Below are 20,798 nucleotides of genomic sequence, written 5' to 3' on the forward strand. Positions count from 1 at the left end.
ACTCTAGCCTGGTGACAGAGCGAGATTCCGTCTCAAAAACCAAAACAAAAAAAAAGAACTTTCAACATTTAAAATTATATGTTTCAATGAAAGTAAATACTATCATTTATCATATGCAGGGCAAAAACGATGAAATAATTTTTAAAGTCTTTAATAATGGTTTGCAAGTTTATACATTACTGTGAATGACTCTACAAGGAAATAAAAATTAGACACTACTAGTCTCTCTAGAATGGAATATGATGTAGACCGAAGAAAACATTTTTGTACAGTTTAAAATGTTTAAATACTAAGCAAGTGTTCACGGGTTGTTAAAAAGTATTCATGTTTTAAATGCTGTAGAAATGCAAATGTCTGCTATATTATAAAATAAATTACTTTTCTTTTTTTTTTTTCTTCTGAGACGGAGTCTCGCTCTGTCGCCCAGGCTGGAGTGCAGTGGCCGGATCTCAGCTAACTGCAAGCTCCGCCTCCCGGGTTCCCGCCATTCTCCTGCCTCAGCCTCCCAAGTAGCTGGGACTACAGGCGCCGCCACCTCGCCCGGCTATTTTTTTGTATTTTTTAGTAGAGACGGGGTTTCACCGTGTTAGCCAGGATGGTCTCGATCTCCTGACCTCGTGATCCACCCGTCTCGGCCTCCCAAAGTGCTGGGATTACAGGCTTGAGCCACCGCGCCCGGCCTAAAATAAATTACTTTTCAAACAAAAAACTTAGAATGACAAATTAGAGTAAGTTACCATTTTTCATCTAACTACTTAATAAAGGTACAAAGAAACAAAAATTGCTGGGGAGAAAGTAGTCTTGTAACAAAACTTCCACTTCTAAGAATCTATGGGTCATGAACCTCTTTGATGGTAATCAGCCCTCCCTACTTCTCTGGAATAACTCCTGGACCTACACACCTGGTCTCATCCATTAACCAAGGCAGCCAGGGCCACAGTGGCCATCTGACACAAGACAGGCCAGCAGGATTCTCCTTCCCAGGATGCTGGGGTAGGGACTCAGGGTCTCCCAATCCGTATCAGCATATGGCTGCAAATTTAGGCAGTTCATTTTATGGAACACAGTTACACTGTTCTTATGTAATTGCTGTATTGAAACCTATATTTAGCCATGTGTACCACCTGTCAATATGGAAGCAGTAAACATTTTATCTTATTAATTTTTTGAGACAGAGTCTCGCTCTGTCGCCAGGCTGGTGTGCAGTGGCGTCATCTTGGCTCACTGCAACCTCCGCCTCCTGGGTTCAAGTGAATCTCCTGCCTCAGCCTCCCGAGTAGCTGGGACTACAGGCACGCACCACCATGCCCAGCTAATTTTTGTGTTTTTAGTAGAGATGGAGTTTCACCATGTTGGTCAAGCTGGTCTCGAACTCCTGACCTTGTGATCCACCCGCCTCGGCCTCCCAAAGTACTAGGATTACAGGCATGAGCCACCACGCCCAGCCTATTTATTTTTTTTAAGAGACAGGGTTTCACCATGTTGCCCAGGCTGGTTTCAAACTCCTGGACTCAAGCGATCCTCCTGCCTCTGTCTCCCAAAGTGCTGGGATTACAGGCGCGAGCCACTGTGCGAGACCACATTTGATTTTATATGTAGATATTGTTATCAAAGACTGTATAAAAATGAACTTGTAACACATTTAAAATTGTATGTTTCAATGAAGGTAATCATATGCGGGGCAAGAATGATTAAATAATTTTTTAAATCTCTAATAATGGTTTACAACTTTATGCATTACTGTGAATGAGTCTACAAGAAAATAAAAATTAGACATCACTCCTTTTTATTTTCTCTAGAAAGGAATACTATGTAGTCTGAAGAAACCACATTTTTTTGTACAGTTTAAAATGTAAAATTGTAAGAAAATCTGTGTACAGCTGTTCTTCAACTTACCATGGGGTCACATCTCACTGAATCCATTGTAAGTTGAAAATATCATTAAGTGTAAAATGCATTCAATGTACCCAACCTACTGAACATCATGGCTTAGCCTGGCCTACCATAAACATGCTCAAAACACTTACATTAGCCTACACTTGGGCAGAATCCTCTAACACAAAGCCTATTTTATAATAAAGTACTGACTCTCTCATATAACCTACTGCATACCATACTGAAAGTTAAAAACAACACTTGAAGTATGGTTTCTACTAAATGCGTATTGCTTTCACACTGTCGTAAAGTTGAAAAATTGTTAAGCCAAACCATTGGAAGTTGGGGGCCATCTGTATATACCTCATGGATCATTTAGGAATCTTCTTAAAAATATATACACCATAAGGCTTTTTTGCAAGGCTCCTCTTTTTTTCAACCATTATTTTGACAACTTTCAAGAAACAGTCCCTGGAAGCATATTTTCAAAATTGTTCTGTATGGGAAGAGGATAATATCAATTTACTTGTGTTCTCAAAGATTCGATTCAGTAAATTAAACAAATACATCTATGTCTTCTCACACTTAAGAACTTCAATTTCCGGCCAGGCACAGTGGCTCAAGCCTGTAATCCCAGCACTTTGGGAGGTCAAGGCGGGCGGATCACGAGGTCAGGAGATCGAGACCATCCTGGCTAACATGGTGAAATCCCATCTCTACTAAAAATACAAAAAATTAGCTGGGTGTGGTGGCGGGCGCCCGTAGTCCCAGCTACTTGGGAGGCTGAGGCAGGAGAATGGCGTGAACCCAGGAGGCGGAGCTTGCAGTGAGCCGAGATTGCGCCACTGCACTCCAGCCTGGGTGACGGAGTGAGACTGTCTTATTAAAGAAGAAAAAAAAAGAACTGCGATTTCCCGCTAAGGAGGCTAAGAAGGCATGTTCCAAGAGGAACGTAAACCACATGCTTGTCAAGTAACTGACTATGCTGAATGTGTGCATAGTTTGTCACAGGCATTAACCGAAAACTCTATCCCTAAGGACCTTCTGAGTGATCTGCAAATCAGACACTAATCTTAAGCCATGAGATGTGATCTTTTTTTTTTTTTTTTACTTTTTCTGTTCAACACATTTACATGGAAAGAAAACAATACCTTGCACAAACTGTTAAAATTGAACTGCAGTACGAAAGCAATTAGCAAAGGAATGGTAGCCAGCAATACAATTCTCGAAGCCTCATTACTATCAATTCCAAATTAAAAAACAAAAACAAAATGAAAGGTCTGTAAGCTAATGTGTTATTTTTGCTTTAATCCTTTAAGGTCAAAGAAAGAGATATACACCATAAGTGCAGGTACTCTTTCTTTCTGAAGGGGAATAGAGACTGGAGGGTGGAACAGATTTTTGATAACTTAGTGAGATAACATGAAAATCAAAACAGCTACACCAAGTCATAGCTGCAAGTCAACACAATTATCAACATTTTAAAGCACACCAGAAGAACTATGAAAATAATAAATACTACGCATTAGCAACAGTTTTCCTTTTAAGGCATCTATTCTCCAAGAACGTGAGCTTCTAGATTCAGGATTTGTCCTATTTCAAAAATGCTTTAAAATTCTGGTATGATTTTGAACTTTTAAGTGTCAGATTGGCCATGTCAAAATGTTTCCTTTTCCAAAACTGGTTTTAAAAACCCCTTTTCTCTCCTTCCCCACAAATGCCAACATGTTCTCCCTGTAACTAAAGGAGTGGATACATAGTCTCAGATTTAACAGAAATGAACTGAAGGTATCAAGGGTTGGTAAAGACTGTATGCTCCTCCACGTTTTTATAGTAATCTGGTTCTAACTAGCACCACTTTCTTCACTGCTGGGAATGTCAGAGCGGTCCAGGAGGGCAGCAACCAGCCACTGTGGCTCCCAAAGTGCTTGAACTGTCACCAGTGAGGGGCTCAATTTTAAATTAAATTCATTTCCATGCAAATTGCTATATGTGACTAGTGGCTACCATATTAATGCAGGTCTAGAAGGCCCTTCTCAATGGCAAAATATTTCTGCCAATCCTTTTTTAAAATAAACACGTACAGCATATTCTCTACTCTAAACCACAAAAAAAAAAAACCATGAAAATATTACCTTTTCTCCATGCTTTACAGTATGAAGTAGAAGCTGGCCAATAACTTTCTTAGTTTCTTTTCTATGGCTCTTGGGTGGGAAAATATTAATATAGTTATTGAAAAATTTAAATTAAATCACTATTTTTCTTAAAAGTCACAAATACAATACACATAAGCATACAGAAAACATTTCACTTGAAAGGCAAAGTCAAATGACTATACTGAAAATAACTTTTAATGGCAAAAACCGCAATTACTTTTGCACCAACTTAATAAAAAAGCCCCAAACAACAAAAGCCATTCAAGCCTTAATATGCAGAACAGCCATACGTAACACTAAGAGGTGTGTGACCAAGAGTACTGACTTTCAATTTCTTTTCTGAAGAAGAAACCACATCTTATGTTTAAATATTGTCAAGAAAGTAAGAAGCTAAGGATAGGGGTACCATATGCTCATCTACTCAAGTACCTAAAAGGAAAAGGTCTCTTCCTAGTACTCAAGACAGAGCAGTCAACTTTCCACAATGACAGAAATAAGTGGGACGTTCAAAAGGCCTGCCTTGGGAAGCCACTGGCTCTCTGGCGGCCCTTCTCTTCGCTGTCACTGAGACACATAAATGGCTTTACTACAGCTCCATGACGGAGACAGAGAGGCCCCCATTTCCTCTCTGCTCCTCACCTTTAGGTCTCATCAGAGAATGAGGGCTACCTAAGGACAGGTCCACCCTTAACTCAGGCCTTTTCATCACTCCTTTGTGTCTGGCAAGGGACTAAGAGGGTTCCTGCAGGAAACAAATGTGCAAAAGGTAACCCAGACTTAAAGGTATCTAATTTCCCACAAAACAAAAAATGTAACATAGTCCAATTAAAAAGTGATTTCCAAAAAGTCATGTGAATACTTAAATAATATAAGCAAAAATAAAAGAATACAGTCAAATGTAACTTCTAGGAATACATATGGGGCATATTTATGAACTATCTTTTAAAAATCAAAATTCAGAGTTATCCATCATTACCTGACTTCCAATCTGAGAGCCAGTATATAGGAAACGCTGTATATAGTAAAATATTAGCCAGGCTAACGAGATAATCATCATGGTGATGAAGGCGATGGCCACAAACACCACAGACTGACCGCTGATGAACTCCTGTACGTGCCGAGTGCCAACCCCTATGGTCATCGTTACTGGAATTCCTTTCTGCACCAGCTCCAAAATTTCTCTTCCTTTTGGATAGCTAATCATAATGACCACTATATTTCCTGTTCCTGTAGGAAAGAACAAAGAAATCAATGTGAAGAACACAAAATATGATACAGAGAACATTCAATTAAATATAAGGGTACTATGTTCATCTACATATATAAATACATTAGAAAAATTCCATGGAAAACATAAGTTACCAAACCTGGTTCCAAAAGAAACTGATGACATTATAAGTAATAGAATCAATCACTAAAAACTACTCCCCCGGCCGGGCATGGTGGCTTACGCCTGTAATACCAACACTTTGGGAGGCCTAGGTGGGTGGATCACTAGGTCAGGAGTTCAAGACCAGTCTGGCCAACATAGTGAAACACCATCTCTACCAAACTTACAAAAATTAGCCGGGTGTGGTGGTGGGCGCCTGTAATCCCAGCTCGGGAGGCTGAGGCAGGAGAATCGGGGTGAACCAGGGAAGCGGAGGTTGCAGTGAGCTGAGATCGCGCCACGGGACTCTAGCCCCAGTGACAGTGAGAGACCCTATCTCAAAAATAAATAAATAAATAAAAACGATTCCCCCAAAAGCTAGAGCACTGTTCAGTTTCACAGGTGAAGTCTACCACCAAACCTTTAAGGAACAAGTAATACCAACAATATTTAAGTTGTTCCACAGCAGATTAAAAAATTAGAAAGTTTAAAAATTACTTGTAAGACGGCCAGCCACGGTGGCTCACTCCTGTAATCCCAGCACTTCAGGAGGCCGAGGCAGGCCGATCATGAGGTCAGGAGATCGAGACCATCCTGGCTAACATGGTGAAACCAAGTTTCTACTAAAAATACAAAAAATTAGCCAGGCGTGGTGGCAGGCGCCCGTGGTCCTAGCTACTCGGGAGGCTGAGGCAGGAGAATGGTGTAAACAGCTTGCAGTGAGCCGAGATCGCGTCACTGCACTCCAGCCTAGGTGACAGAGCAAGGCTCTGTCTCAAAAAAAAAAAATTACTTCTAAGATAATAAAACCAAACATGGTAATAAACAACCAACAAAAGAACCATACAAGCCAGGCATGGTAGTTCACACCTGTAATCCCAGCACTTTGAGACGTGAGATCGGAGGATCACTTGAGGCCAGGAGTTGGAGACCAGCCTGTGTAAGTGAGACCATGTCTCTACAAATAATTTAAAGAAAAAACGAGTTGGGAGCAGGTGGTCGAGGCTGCAGTGAGCTGAGATCATCCTACCGTACTATAGCTTGGGCGACAGGGTGAGGCTGTAGCTCAATGAAAAACAAACAAACAAAAAACTACACAGATCAATTCCACTTATGAGTACTAATACATAATGCCTAAAGCATATTCATTAAAATCAGGGAGACAATATGAACATTTCTACTATGATCACTATTATTTAGCATTGCTCTGAAGGCATAAGCAGACATGAGACAAAAATCAAGAGACATAGAAAAGAAGGGCTAAAATAAAAAATTTTACATGAATTTAGCTACAAATGAATGCAAGAATCATAAAATAACAGTAAGATTAAAAAAGAACTAAAAAGACTGCTTCTAAGTTCACTTAGAAGGAAAATAAGACGACTGGAACAACGTTTTAAACAGTGAAACCTGGACCGGTCTTTAAGTAATTAAAACATTGTGGTTGTAGCATATGGAGACGCCCACAGAATGAGACAGAATAAAAGTCCAAAAATAGGCCCAAATACATTAAAGAATTTAGTGCACAGAAGCAGAATTCCAAATGCATGAGGCAAAATGAATTATTTAAAAAATTATTTGAGGCAACTGGGTATCACCGGTGGGGCGGGTGGGGAGAAGCTGCATCCATTTCTCACAACTTACGCCAAAATAAATTCCAACTAAATCAAAGATTTAAATGTATATATATAAAAAGAGGAAACATACAATGGCCAGAAGAAAGATGGGAATTAAAAAATATATATTGAAGAAAAGCCTCTCCAAGTATAAAAACTACCTTAGAGGTTCTTTAAAAAAATTTTTTTTTTAACTACAGAAAAATGAAAATTTTCTCCATGAGTAAGAGCAAAACCAAGGTCAAAAGAGCAAAAGAGCAATGTCCATGTCTCTTTGGCCCAGCAATTCTGTGTCCAGGAACGTAACTGCATAGATGTGACCAATGAGGTATCCATAAAGATTTATTGTTGGCTGGGCACGGTGCCTCACGCCTGTAATCCCAGCACTTTGCCAGGCATGGTGCCTCACGCCTGTAATCCCAGCACTTTGGGAGCCTGAGGTGGGTGGATCACCTGAGGTCAGGAGTTCGAGACCAGGCTGGCCAAAATGGCGAAACCCCATCTCCACTGAAATTACAAAAATTAGCCAGGCATGGTGGTGGGCACCTGTAATGCTAGCTACTCAGGAGGCTGCGACAGGAGAATCACTTGAACCCCAGAGGCAGAGGTTGCGGTGAGCCGAGATTGCGCCACTGCACTCCAGCCTGGGCGACAGGAGCACGACTCTGTCTCAAACAAACAAAAAACAAAAACAGCAAACGATCAACTTGGAAAATATAGATGTAACATAACAAAGACAAAAAACTAATTTCCTGTAAGAGTAATAGAAAAACAAAGAAAATGAAGTTGATTTGCAGAAAAGAAAATAAAAAGGGTTTTTTGTTTTGTTTTTTTTAAAGAGATGGGGTCTCACTCTGTCACCTAGGATGCAGTACAGTGGTGGGATCCTAGCTCAATGAAATCTAAACTCCTGGGCTCAAGTGATCCTCCTGCCTCAGCCTCCTGAGTAGCTGGGACCACAGGCACACACCACTACACCTGGCTAATTTTTTTTCATTTTTTGTAGAAGTGGGGTCTCATTATGTTGCCCAGGCTAGCCTTGAACTCCTGGCCTCAAGCAATTCTCCCACCTCGACCTCTCATAGTGTTGGGATCCTGGCATAAGCCACTCTATGCCTGGCCAAATGGATATTTTAAATGGCAGCTTTATTGAGATATAATCCACATACCACAAAATTCACCTTTTTTTAAGTGTACAAGTCAGTGGTTTTTAGTAGATTCGTAAAGTTGTACAACCATCATCACTATCTAATTCTGTAACATTTTCATTACCCTAAAAAGAAACCCTGTGTCCACTGGCAGTCACTCTCTCCCTGCAAAAGGGATTTTAAACACATAAAAAGTCTTCCTTGGTAACAAATGAAAACATTTCCTGTAAGATTGGCAAAGACCAAAAAGTCTGATACACTGTATTGGCAAAAATAGGCATGAATCAGCACTCTCGCACACTGCTGGTGGGGTGGTGAATAAATTACTACACTCTTCTACGAAAGGCAATGGCATTTGAAAAATCCTAAATGTCCATGTCTCTTCGGCCCAGCACTTCTGTGTCCAGGAACGTAACTGCATAGATGTAACCAATGAGGTATCCATAAAGATTTATTGTTGGCTGGACACAGTGACTCATGCCTGTAATCCCAGCACTTTGCGGGGCCAAGGCAGATGGATCAGGAGTTTGAGACCAGCCTGGCCATCATGGCAAAACCCTGTCTCTACTTAAAAGAAATACAAAAATTAGCTGGGTGTGGTGGTGCATGTCTGTAGTCCCAGCTACTTGGGAGGCTGAGGCAGGAGGATCACCTGAGCCTAGGAGGCAGAGACTGCAGTGAGCCGAAATTGCACCACTGCACTCCAGACTGGGCAACAAAGCAAGACACTGCCTCAAAAATAATAATAAAATTAAATAAGAAAGATTTATTGCCAATGTTTTTTCCTAAGTTTTCGCTATCACAATATAAATGTCCATCGAAAAGAAAAAAGCTATATGAATTACAGTATGTGTACGAAGGCTGAAGTAGCAGCTCTGTAAGTACTGACAGTACTCATGACAGAAAACACACAACATGTAAACTGTGTGGACAGCATGCTGCCCTTAAAAAAACAAAACAACAACGAAAACCCAAAGACCTACATGCTCCTATAAACACACACTGCCTTCTGGAAGGCTACCCCAGAGACTGGAGACCATGACTGTTCTGGGGAGAGGCTCTAGGGGATGCAGGATGGGGTGGGGGGTCTTATTTGCATAGTAAGAATTCTGTATCATGTGCACATATTAGCTAGTCAAAAAATAACTTTTAGGCGTGGTGGCTCATGTCTATAATCCCAGCACTTTGGGAGGCCGAGGCAGGTGGATCACTTGAGGTTAGGAGTTTGAGACCAGCCTGGCGAACATGGTGAAACTGTGTCTCTACTAATATTACACATGCAAAAAAGTAGCTGGGCGTGGTAGCTCATGCCTGTAATCCCAGCTACTCAGGAGGCTGAGGCAGAAGAATTGCTTGAACCTAGGAGTCGGAGGATGCAGTGAGCCAAAATCGCGCCACTGCACTCCAGCCTGGGCGACAGGGCGAGACTCTGTCTCGAAACAAAACAAAAAATAACTTGAAAGGGTATATAAAGAATGTTCCCTGACATCACACTAAAACCACATTTTAACACTATTTTATTGTGGAGAGAAATTTCATCTGCAGCAAATCCACTGGGTCTCAAGCTTTGGGATTTAGTTACTGAAACACCAGAAGGACACCCTTCTAAGGTAGCCCCTGTGTGGAAGCCGATCCTATGATCTGATGACCTGCCTGTCTAAAAGGGTCCCTTGGCAAGAACTGTAGTTTCCAAAGCACCCACACAACCAACCATGTCATCACAAGGTGACACAACAAGGAGGAAGGCATTTTCTGCCATCACGAAAATAAACATCTAGTAGTTAAGAAGGACGTGTATAGAAAGAATTATGATGGTTATATCGGATATAATTATACGGCACTTTGCAAGCTAAAAGTCTTTTTTGTAAACCCGCTTTTGTGGAAAATTCCAAGCACATACAAAGCAGAAAGAACAGTACCACGAACTCTCATGTTTCCATCTCAGTTAAAAGCTTTTGCGCAGAAAACTAAACGATGCTATGATGATAGTTGAATCAATTTCTGGTACTGATACCACATTCTTTGTGTGGTAACGGGGAAGAACATGTTTACATTTATAACTCACTTGAAGCAGGAAAAGGCCACACTATGGTTCTACAGCTGAGTGTTTAGAAATCCTAGGGAGTTGCTCAATGTCACACACCACCTGAAAAAGCCAGTTCTAAAATCTGAAGACCCAGTTCCGAGGTAGTGTCCCTTCCCCGCACCCCTTCATAGGATCACAGGTTCCACAGCCAGACAGACCTGGGTGCAAATATCACTTATCTACTGCCTGGGGGGCTGGACAAATCCATGCTCACTGAGAATGCTTCTGCAGCTACAAAATGGGGATGAGCATGACTCTATTTCAGACTACCACCTTTGCAATAAGAAAGCAGAGTAACAAACAGCTACAGAAGTAAGCGGACGATTTTGTTTGGGGTGGAGGGAAATCTCCCCAGACACACTGCAACCACATCTCAAAGGAGAGAAAAGTTTACAAAGCAAAGGAAGAGGGTTTCTAGACGGTAGACCACAATAATATATCTGGGATGGTGACCAGCCCAGTTTGGCTGGTGACTAAGATACATGTAAAGGTATCTCGTTGAATAAATGAACGGATGAGTAGGAGACAGAAGATTAACCGAGATTAAAAAGGTTCTTCAACACCTACAATCTCAAGGCTGGGGTGGGGGAAGGGATACTGCCGCAACAAGTATCAGGACACCCTGCGCAGAAAACACTTGCAATATCAATCTGAAATTTCTCACCTAGGAGATTCATCTTAGTTCGCTGAGTTAAAATAAATTATTATTTTATTTATTTATTTATTTATTTATTTTTGAGACAGAGTCTCGCTCTTGCTCTGTCGCCCAGGCTGGAGTGCAGTGGCACGATCTCGGCCTTGGCCTCCCAAAGTGCTGCGAACAGAGGTGTGAGCAACCACGTCCGGCCATGGATCTCTTGACCCTAGGGAGTTTGAGACCAGCCTGGGCAACATGGCAAAAATCCTGTCTCTATTAAAGCAAACCAAAAAAACCTGCCTAGCATGAGGACTGAACAGTTTGCTATATTATAATCATAGCAGCAAGATTGCTTCTAGAAATTATTTTAAATTAACAAAATCCAGAACGAAGACTATACCCTGAGATTTGCTTTTCCAGAACATTTCTGGGGACGAACTGTTGACAGGGCAGTTGGGGAAAAAACACACTAGTTCAGGGGTCAGCATGTGCATAACCCCAAGGGGTGCCAGGCACGGGCACCTTGTAGGCCCCTACTCTTGCCTCTGATACATCGCCGCCTCTCTGGTCAATACTAAAGAGCTAAGCTGCTCAAGTTATTGTGCACGACCCTTCCTTAATTGGCACATGAGACCAAATCACAGCTTATTTCCAAACTAAATAGCTGGATTTTTTCACGGAAACTCAGACTTGGGATGACAGAGGAAAAAGCCCTTTGAGGTTATATTTTCCTTCCCCAGGCCTCAACATTGTTACCAACATTTCTTGACTAAAAAATGTCACCTTGCCCTCTTCCCCAAAAGAACCTACGCACTTTGGCATTAGACAGGAAAATTTCTTGAAGGCAATTTATGTTTTTTGTTTTACACTGAGCAAAATATCTTTGCACATAGTACATAATCATACATCTACTTGCTGAACAACAATAAATACCGAATATAGTGTTTGTTTGTTTTTTGAGACAGGGTCTCACTCTATTGCCCAGGCTGGAGTACAGCTGCACGATTACAGCTCACTGCAGCCTTGACCTCCCAGGCTCAGGCGATCCTCCCATCTCAGCCTCTCTAGTAGCTGGGACTATGCCACCACAGCCAGCTAATATTTGTTTGTTTATTTATTTATTGAGACGGAATCTTGCTCTGTCACCCTGGCTGGAGTGCAGTGGTGCAATCTCAGCTCACTGCATGCTCTGCCTCCTGGGTTCACACCATTCTCCTGCCTCAGTCTCCCTAGCAGCTGGGACTACAGGTGCCCGCCACCATGCCCAGCTAATTTTTCTGTATTTTTAGTAGAGACGGGGTTTCACGGTGTTAGCCAGGATGGTCTTATCTCCTGACCTCGTGATCTGCCCGCCTGGGGCTCCCAAAGTGCTGGGATTACAGGTGTGAGCCACCGTGCCTGGCCTGCTAATTTTTATTTTTATATTTTTTGGGGGTTTCACCATGTTGCCCAGGCTGGTCTCAAGCAATCTGCCTGCCTAAGCCTCCCAAAGTGCTGGGATTACTGGTATGTATCACGATGTCCCACTTCAAAGACAGTATTTCTAACAAACCAAATCACCCGTAACACAATTTAACGTTCTTCTGTGCCAAAAAGTAAAGTTGTGCTTACTTCTGTTTCTTTTCAAATTTCTGTTTCTCTTATCACCTTATCAAAATAATAAGGAAAAACGTTCTGACTTGGTCAACAGCTTAAAAATTCTTCTGGAAGACATTAGTCTAGTGTACTATTTCTCCTCCCAAGACAGCTATTTAAAGTAGATTTCAACATTCTCTTGAAGGAGAAGGGAGCTATTGAAATATTTAAAGTAGTGGATTAGATTTCTGTTCTAGAAAACTAATTTAGGCAGCAAGAAATCATTTCAAAGTTCCACAAAGAGAATACTATCAACTTTCAGGTTTTCTTTTCCCCAATAACTTAACTGCAACACTCTCTCTACTTTTTTCCCCCTCCTCTCTGGAGAATTTCTGGTCAAATCTTTAAGGTTCAGCATAAGCTCAACTTAAGACTTTTCAGCACCATCCGCCTCTTAGAGACCTCTTTTTGCACACCTACTATAATTTATTTATAGGTCTCCCTCACTAGACAAGTACTACCTGTTTTTATTTATTAGTTTTTGTAGCCCTAGCATCAAGCAGTGATGGCCTATAAAAAGGCTTCTACGTGAATGAACAAAACTGAAAAACTGGCTCATCTTTTAGTGCCACAGTTAAAATGACCCAATAAGGCAAATTCCCAATGAAGAGATTCCCGAGCAGGTGAATTTGGTGAATTCATCAATATGAATGTAAATATCATGGAAATCTGAAGCATTATGCAAAGCAAACGTTTTTTATGGTTGGTTAGGTGAGTTAGGAGGACCCCAACATAAGTGCAATTCTCCTTTTGGCACAGAATTTTAAATTATGTTTTCGACAATTTGTCTTGCTCAAAAATATTTTGTACTTTTGAATATAATACTCAACAATGTTAAGAACTCTTCTGCAATCTTCCCAAATGCACTGCTTTATCTCAGATCTTCATTCAGCCTTTTGCAATATTGCAAAAGGCTGTTTCTGCCACCCAGAATGTCCTATAGCCCACTCACCTCTACCGCACACAACACACCTTCCCTGTCGACTTTAACTTGTCCTTCAAAACTCAACCTTGGCCAGGTGTGGTGGCTCACGCCTGTAATCCCAGCACTCTGGGAGGCCGAGGCAGAAGGACAGTTTGAGTCCAGGAATTTGGAAGCAGCCGGGCAACACAGGGAGACCCCATCTCTACAAAACATTTTAAAAATTAGCCAGGTGTGGCAGCATGCACCTGTAGTCCCAGCTACACAGAAGGCTAAGCGGGGAGGACTGCTTGATCCCTAAAGGGCAAAGCTACAGTGAGCTATAATTGTGCCACTGCACTCCAGCCTGGGCAACAGACTGAGACACTGTCTCTAAAAAAAGAAATAAATAAAACAAAACTCCAAAACCAACCAAAGAAAAAACCCTCAACCTTTCTGGGAAGTGTCCTAGCTAATCCCATCCTCTGTGAGGCTATGAGGTGCCATTTCTGTCTTCCTACAGCACCAAAATACATTTTATTTTATTTTTGAGAGAGAGTCCTGCTCTGTCGCCCAGGCTGTAATGCAGTGGCACAATCTTGGCTCACTGCAACCTTTGCCTCCCAGGTTCAAACTATTCTCATGCCTCAGCCTCCCAGGTAGCTGGAACTACAGGCGCTTGCCTCAATGCCTGGCTAATTTTTTTTCGTATTTTTAGTAGAGACGGAGTTTTTCCCATGTTGGCCAGGCCGGTCTCGAACTCCTGACCTCAGGTGATCCACCTGCCTCAGCCTACCAAACTGCTGGGATTACAGGTGTGAGCTACTGTGCCCAGCCTCAAAATACATTTTAAATTCAAATCTAAAGTTTTAGATAATTTGTGAGAGTATAGCATTACAGATCATCAAGAACTTACTATCCATTCATAAAAGACTATTTAACTTGCTCTGCAAATACAAAATGCACACCCCTCTCAACATGTGAGCTCTCTAAAGGTCAGGGATTTTTTTAAAAATTTTCTTTCTATACCTCTAATCAATAGGAGGGATTTCTTACACATCTTTGTAACCTCCCCTGCCACCCACTCCAACTCTGGCAGATTCCCAAATACAGCTCCAAGCCTTGCCAGTACTTGGCACTCAGTAAATAACTGTCAAAAAAATGAAAGTGCCATTCTTAAAAGACCACGCCAAGATTTCAGCTAAAGAATCAGCCTATTTGTTAACAAACACATGTACATTAATTTAAGGCCAATATCCTGTAAAAGCTTTTGTTGTAGTGCTTTGATGTTTATTAATTTCCACCTACCTTGGTCAAGTTTACTTTGATACCTTTGCAACACCTGCATTAAATCCCTTTCCTTAGCCAGGTGTGGTGGCTTACACTCCCAGCACTGTGGGAGGCCGAGACAGGCAGATCGCTTGAGCTGAGGGAGAACAGCCTGACCAACATGACAAAACCCCATCTTTACAAAAAGTACAAAAATTAGCCAGACACAGTGGCGTGTGCTTGTAGTCCCAGCTACTTGGGGGGCTGAGGTAAGAGGATCGCTTGAGCCTAGGATGCAGAGGTTGCAATGAGCCAAGATTATGCCACTGCACTCTAGCCTGGGTGACAGAGCAAGACCTTGCCTTAAAAAAAAAAAAAAAAAAAAAAAAAAAAAAAAAAAAGCCTTTCCTTTACACCTCCTAAGCACCTGAGCATACTGCAATTATGAGGTTCAAACCACATTGTCTGGAAAGTTCTGTGTATCACTCCCCCTAGACCATACACCTCTTAAGGGCAGGCCTGTGTCCTATGCATTTCTATCCCTGAGAAGGCATAATAATTAACCCAAAGTGGCTGCTGAATATATGTCTGCTAAAGTAAACAGAATTGACTTTGGAAATTAGTAACAATCCTTATGGTTGTTCTGACAAAAAATTAAAATCACTTTTTTTTAGAGCCACAATAAAATACTGATTTAAATCCCAAAATAATCTTGTACTGGATTCTAGTAGAGACAAGCAAGATTTCAGGAAAACTGGAGAACTTCTCCTGAGGCTTGGGAAGAGACTACCAGTATTCTTTTTTTTTTTTTTTTTTTGAGACAGGGTCTCACTCTGTCACCCAGGCTGGAGTGCAGTGGCGCAATCTTGGCTTACTGCATCCTCTGACTCCCGGGTTCAGGTGATTCTCCTGCCTCAGCCTCCCGAGTAGCTGGGACTACAGGCCCGCACCACCATGCCCAGCTCATTTTTGTATTTTTAGTGGAGACGGGGTTTCACCATGTTGGCCAGGCTGGTCTCGATCTCTTGACCTCATGATCCACTTGCCTCGGCCTCCCAAAGTGCTGGGATTACAGGCGTGAGCCAACGCACCCAGTCTAGTATTCAATTTTATAGGCAGGCCACCTCCACCTATTTCATAGAAAACCAATGTTACACAGAACAGTGAGAACCACTGAATCAGTGGTTTTTTCTGGCTCTAGTCACACTCTGGCTAAACACAGAAACCTAAGTCTGAGCCATCTTCAAGGCTGGCTGTACACAGTCACCTTGTGACTTAATTCCATTCTCAAAAAGTCACACTGGGTACCATTATGCCCAATGTGGCCACATTCTGTAAGGGTCTTTTCATTTCTGCAGTCACCACTACAGTACTGGCCCTTACTATTTCTACTTAGACTAACCCCCCCGTCTAAGTGGATTCTGTTTCCAGTTTTTGCTGTTTAATTCATCCGTCACACTGCTACCAAACTAATTTCCCTTTAATCAGTGCTTCAAAATGTTGGATAATTTTGTCGGCCCCTCCCCGACTCTCTAAACGTTTTGCAATATCTGCAGACATCTTTGATTGTCAGGACTGGAAATTAGTGGGTGGAGGCCACGGATGCAGCTAATATATCCTACAATGCACAGGACAACCCCTGCCCCAACACACACAGAGACACACATGTGGTAAGGGGGTAGGGACAGGGAGGAAGAGGGAGAGGAGGGGGAGAGGGAGAGAGAACAAAGAATTATCTGGCCCTAGATTACTATGTTGTCCCGGGCTAGTCATTTAAACTCCTTGAGCGTCAGTTTCCTCATCTGTATGTACTCCGTGGTCAAATACCTACCTTAAAGGCTGTTGGGAAGAGTGAGTCACTCTATGAGGAACACTGAGCTGTGTCTGCAGACTGGACACTTCACACATCTTTAAATTGTTTCGTTGGTCTTTTCTCTCAAACAGAATTATTCTCTCACTAAAAGGCTAGAATGGACACCAATAATGGGAAGAGAAGCTCCCAAGAAGTGGATTTCACATGAACATCAGAGGTGTTTTTCTGGGCCTGGATAAATTACATGTCAATAACATAAGCAGGCAAGGTTGCTGAGCCATGGTTACAACAAGTGCTATTAGCCCGAAAAGGGGGTTCTTAAAGCTATTATCAAAAAATGCAGTAAGTAGATTTGGAAAACTGTAGGCTGATTAACCTGCCATTTGGAAAAAAGTCTACGTTAAGATGGGTGTATAAGGACCCAGCAACAGAGAATCACGGCACACTAACCTCTTTTCTTTGACAGTACTAAAGCGGGGAACACTGTTGATAGGACCTACGTGGAGTGCTATGTCAAATCTGACAGGACCTTTCATGACACTCTTGTGGAAACGCAGCCTGGGTACCATGACAATTAAATAGATTTGTAACCACTGCAATAACCGCATCGAACGTGGTGCCTAGCCCAGTGCCACCACATGGACATCTGCTCTCATTTCCATACCCTCCTTTCTGCTGCAACTGAGGAACTGTCCTTGGACTGCCTGTGGCCAAGCCTCCAGGGTCCTGGACCCAGCCTTCCTGCCCTCTGGAAGACTCTGGCAGATCACTCCCACCCAATTTCAAACACACCCTACCAACTTTGTCCCACCATCCCGTACTCCCACAATTTCTGCCCATTCCTCTGCACCTCCCTCAGTCTTCAATCTTCTTGAAAGAGTTGTCCTAACAGTCCTTACTTCCTCTCAACAGTCTCTCAGCTGGCTACTTTTCCCATTACTTCACAAAATAGGCAAATCCAAGGTTATTTTTCCATCCTCACTTTACTGTTAGGTCCTGAACTTGCATTCAGGACGCCAAAACAGAGCAAAAAACAGACGTATAGGAAAAATAATGTCTTAGCAGCAGTGGAAACTTAAAAAAAAAAAAAATTAACCACATTAAGCTGAGACTGAGTCAACTAGTTGTGTGATGCATAAAGTGGTTATCTTACATAACAGAATATGTTCACTCTCTGTGTACTGGTGGTGGTTTTACCCGGAACTTGGTTTTAAAGATATTTTGCAAAATAAGACTCTAAACTATGACTACTGCCTGAAGATGCAACCTGCTGCCCTAGGGAATGGTATGTGTAGGAAGGGTTGCCTGGCAAATAGCAAGGTCTTATTATTATTATTATTATTTTTTCTTGAGGTCTTGCTCTCTCGCCCAGGCTAGAGTGCAGTGGCACAATCACAGCTCTCACTACAGTCTCGACCTCCTGGGCTCAAGTGATTCTCCCATCTCAGTCTCCTGAGTGCCTGGGACTACAGGCGGGCGCCACCCTGCCCAAGCGATTTTTAAAAATTTTTGTAGGATGGTGTCTCTCTATGTGGGCCAGGCTGGTCTCGCACTCCTGGCCTCAAGCGATCCTCCCACCACGGCCTCCCAAAGTGCTGGGATTACAGATCCCAAGGTCTTGTCTGGAATGAATACAGTAATTTCAAAATTTTGATCGTAACTCAAGACTCACTGAATCTGACCGGCAGTAGAGCCAGTGTTATAACCCTAAATTTAGCAAGTCAGAAAGCACAGGTCAAGGTTTACTGACTCAGTCAGATGCAGGTTTTCTGACTCAGAGTTTAGAATATTCAGACATGATTCAAGAAAGCGAAGAAACCAGAGTGCCAACGAGCCATCGCCTTTTGTTGATGAAGGGACAACCGATCCTGGGGCGCGCTGGGTTAAGAGCTTGGATTCCTACTCACCCCTCCAACTTTTGGAAGCGGTGAATGGAAAGGGGACCATGATTAGGAATCTGAGATTTCCCCACCTGTTAGAACCACAAACCTCCTCCTGTGGATTTTAACGTCTTTAGTACTCCCTTCACCCCATGGATCAAAGGCGAAGATTATATCTCGTCTGCAGACTTACCTCCCTCCCAACAGCGCTCGGGGAGCCGCACCGAGCAAATGAGGGCTTCCCTGAGAGTTCCAACAGCTAGAGGCCTGAGAATCGTGCCAGGCCCGCTTGGCGGCCTGCGGTTCAGGGCCAACCCTGAAGACCCCAGCCTCGGCTGGCGCGCAGAAGTCCCCCTCCTGTCCTCGCGCCCCGGCCTGCTCACCTGCGTGGGACATGGGCATGGTGAGGTTCCCGTAGCGCTCCTCGTTGTAGAGGACCACGGCCGAGGCGTTCCTCCGTGCCGCCACCAGCACCTTGTCCTTGAAGGTGCAGCCCCCGCGAGCCACCAGGGCGACCCAGGGCGCGGCCCCTCGGCCGCCGGGCTCGGGCACGAAGAAACGCGTGTCCGGCGCGCAGCCCTCGGGGTCTCCGCCGGGCGCCCACGGGACGCCCACCAGGCCCTGAGCGCCCTCCTTGGGCGAGCTGTCGCCGAAGCGGCCGCTCTCCGAGACGCTCCACACCGTCAGGTTGGTCTGCGGGTCCAAGTACTCGATGCTCACCACGGCCGAGAACCACTCGAGAGCCCGGCCCCGGGCCCCGGGCGCGCACAGGGCCAGGGCGAGCAACGCCAGAGCCAGCGCGCCGCGGGCCCCAACGCCGGCCTCGGGCCGCCGCCACGCCATGGCAGCACAGCTGAGCTGACTAGGGGAAGGCGGGGGTCACGCGCGAGTGCTGCGCGTCCGCGGAGCGCACGGAAGCTGACGCCCACCGCCGCCCGGGAAGACTGAGGCGGGGTCGGGGCCCTGGCCGCTGCGCACGCGCACTTGGCGGAGCGGGCGAGAGGCGTGACCGGCCCTGGCCCCGCCCCCGCCCGATCAGCCGCGCAGTGCGCAGGCGTAAGCTCTGCTGAGCCGGGGCCCGCGAGCCGTCCCGGGCTCTTGGGCGCCTGCGGGCGGAGGCGGGGCGCGCAGCCTATACCACAGTTTGCGCCACGGCTGACCCCTTGGCCAGGGGCCGAGTTTGCGCAACAGGACGTCTAGCACCCCCGAAGTGGGGGGAAGTAACTCCAGAGAAACGGGAAGCTTCCCTGAAAGCAGGCGTGGACCGCGGTTCAGTAAAATCGCTTAACAGATGTTTGTGGAGAGTTTATTGTGCAAGGCATATGGCAGAGGCCTTGTCTAAATCGTTTCAAAGTTAATTAGCCAAACCTGTTGGCGTCCGCCGGTAGTTCCCACTCGGGAGGCCGAGGTGGGAAGATCACCTGAGCCCCGCAGGTGGAGGCTGCATTGAGCCGAGATCACCACTCCTCTCCAGCCTGGGCGACTAGGGAGGCAATTAAAAAAAAAAACAAACCAAAGTTACGCACACTATCCAACTGCCTTTTGCTACCAATATTATGATGCTAGTTGATTTCTTACAGCTTAAGTATATTTACAACAGCCATTTTTGTTGTAGTATTTTATGTATAATCTGTAATTTTGAAATAATCAGGCATAGGCATACAACATAAGTGTCATTTAGGTAGTCTGATGCCTGCTACTGATGACATACAACGTAAGTGCTCATTTGGGCATCAGACTACCTAAATGAACACCTATGTTGTATGTCAATAAAAAAGGGAAAAGGATTTGTTTGGATATCAATACCCAGTGATACAGAATCCATATAAAACTACTGTGAGTACAAAGCCTACTGCTGTCAGAAAGGAAGTTCAGAACATTGATTTCAGATAGACTCATCTTCCCATGTTAAGGGTCTATAACTGTAGGAAGTAGGTTGTTGCTGCCCGCATCACGTGTTTTTTTGTTTTGTTTTGTTTTGTTTTGACAGAGTCTCGCTCTGTTGCCCAGGCTGGAGTGCAGTGGCGCGATCTTGGTTCACTGCAACCTCTGCCTCCCAGGTGCAAGCGATTCTCCTGCCTCAGGCTCCAGAGTAGCTGGGATTACAGGAGGGTGCCACCCACCTAATTTTTGTATTTTTAGTAGAAACAGGGTTTTGCAATGTTGGCCAGGCTGATCTTGAACTCCTGACCACAGCCTCCCGAAGTGCTGGGATTACAGGCCCCAGCCAGTGCCCCCGGCCTGCACCACATGTTTTTTGTTGGGCCTTAAACCCTCTCCATTTCCGCTTTGCTGCTGTCTTTCTTGGACTGTCTCTGGGCTCCAAAATGCAGTCTGACCCACAGCCTGTAAGTTTTCCATGAAGTTGGATCTCCTCTCCTTTCCCGTCAGGAAACTGAATTTTAAAAGGCCC

General features: G+C 44.0%; 1 protein-coding gene across 1 annotated transcript in view; it reads right to left on the reverse strand.

Annotated features, from left to right (window-relative positions):
- Positions 1–19,351, reverse strand: part of RNF149 (ring finger protein 149) — a 32,939-nt gene extending 13,588 nt beyond the window's left edge. The window contains exons 1-3 of the mRNA XM_008008206.3: positions 18,769–19,351; positions 5,008–5,258; positions 4,011–4,079 (exon numbers count right to left, since the gene is read on the reverse strand). Coding sequence (XP_008006397.2) covers positions 4,011–4,079; positions 5,008–5,258; positions 18,769–19,228 — 780 coding nt within the window. The 5' untranslated portion in view covers positions 19,229–19,351. The remainder of the gene's footprint in view (positions 1–4,010; positions 4,080–5,007; positions 5,259–18,768) is intronic.
- Positions 19,352–20,798: the final 1,447 nt, after the last annotated feature.

Source organism: Chlorocebus sabaeus, chromosome 14, assembly GCF_047675955.1.
Source record: "Chlorocebus sabaeus isolate Y175 chromosome 14, mChlSab1.0.hap1, whole genome shotgun sequence".
NCBI classification, from domain to species: domain Eukaryota; kingdom Metazoa; phylum Chordata; class Mammalia; order Primates; family Cercopithecidae; genus Chlorocebus; species Chlorocebus sabaeus.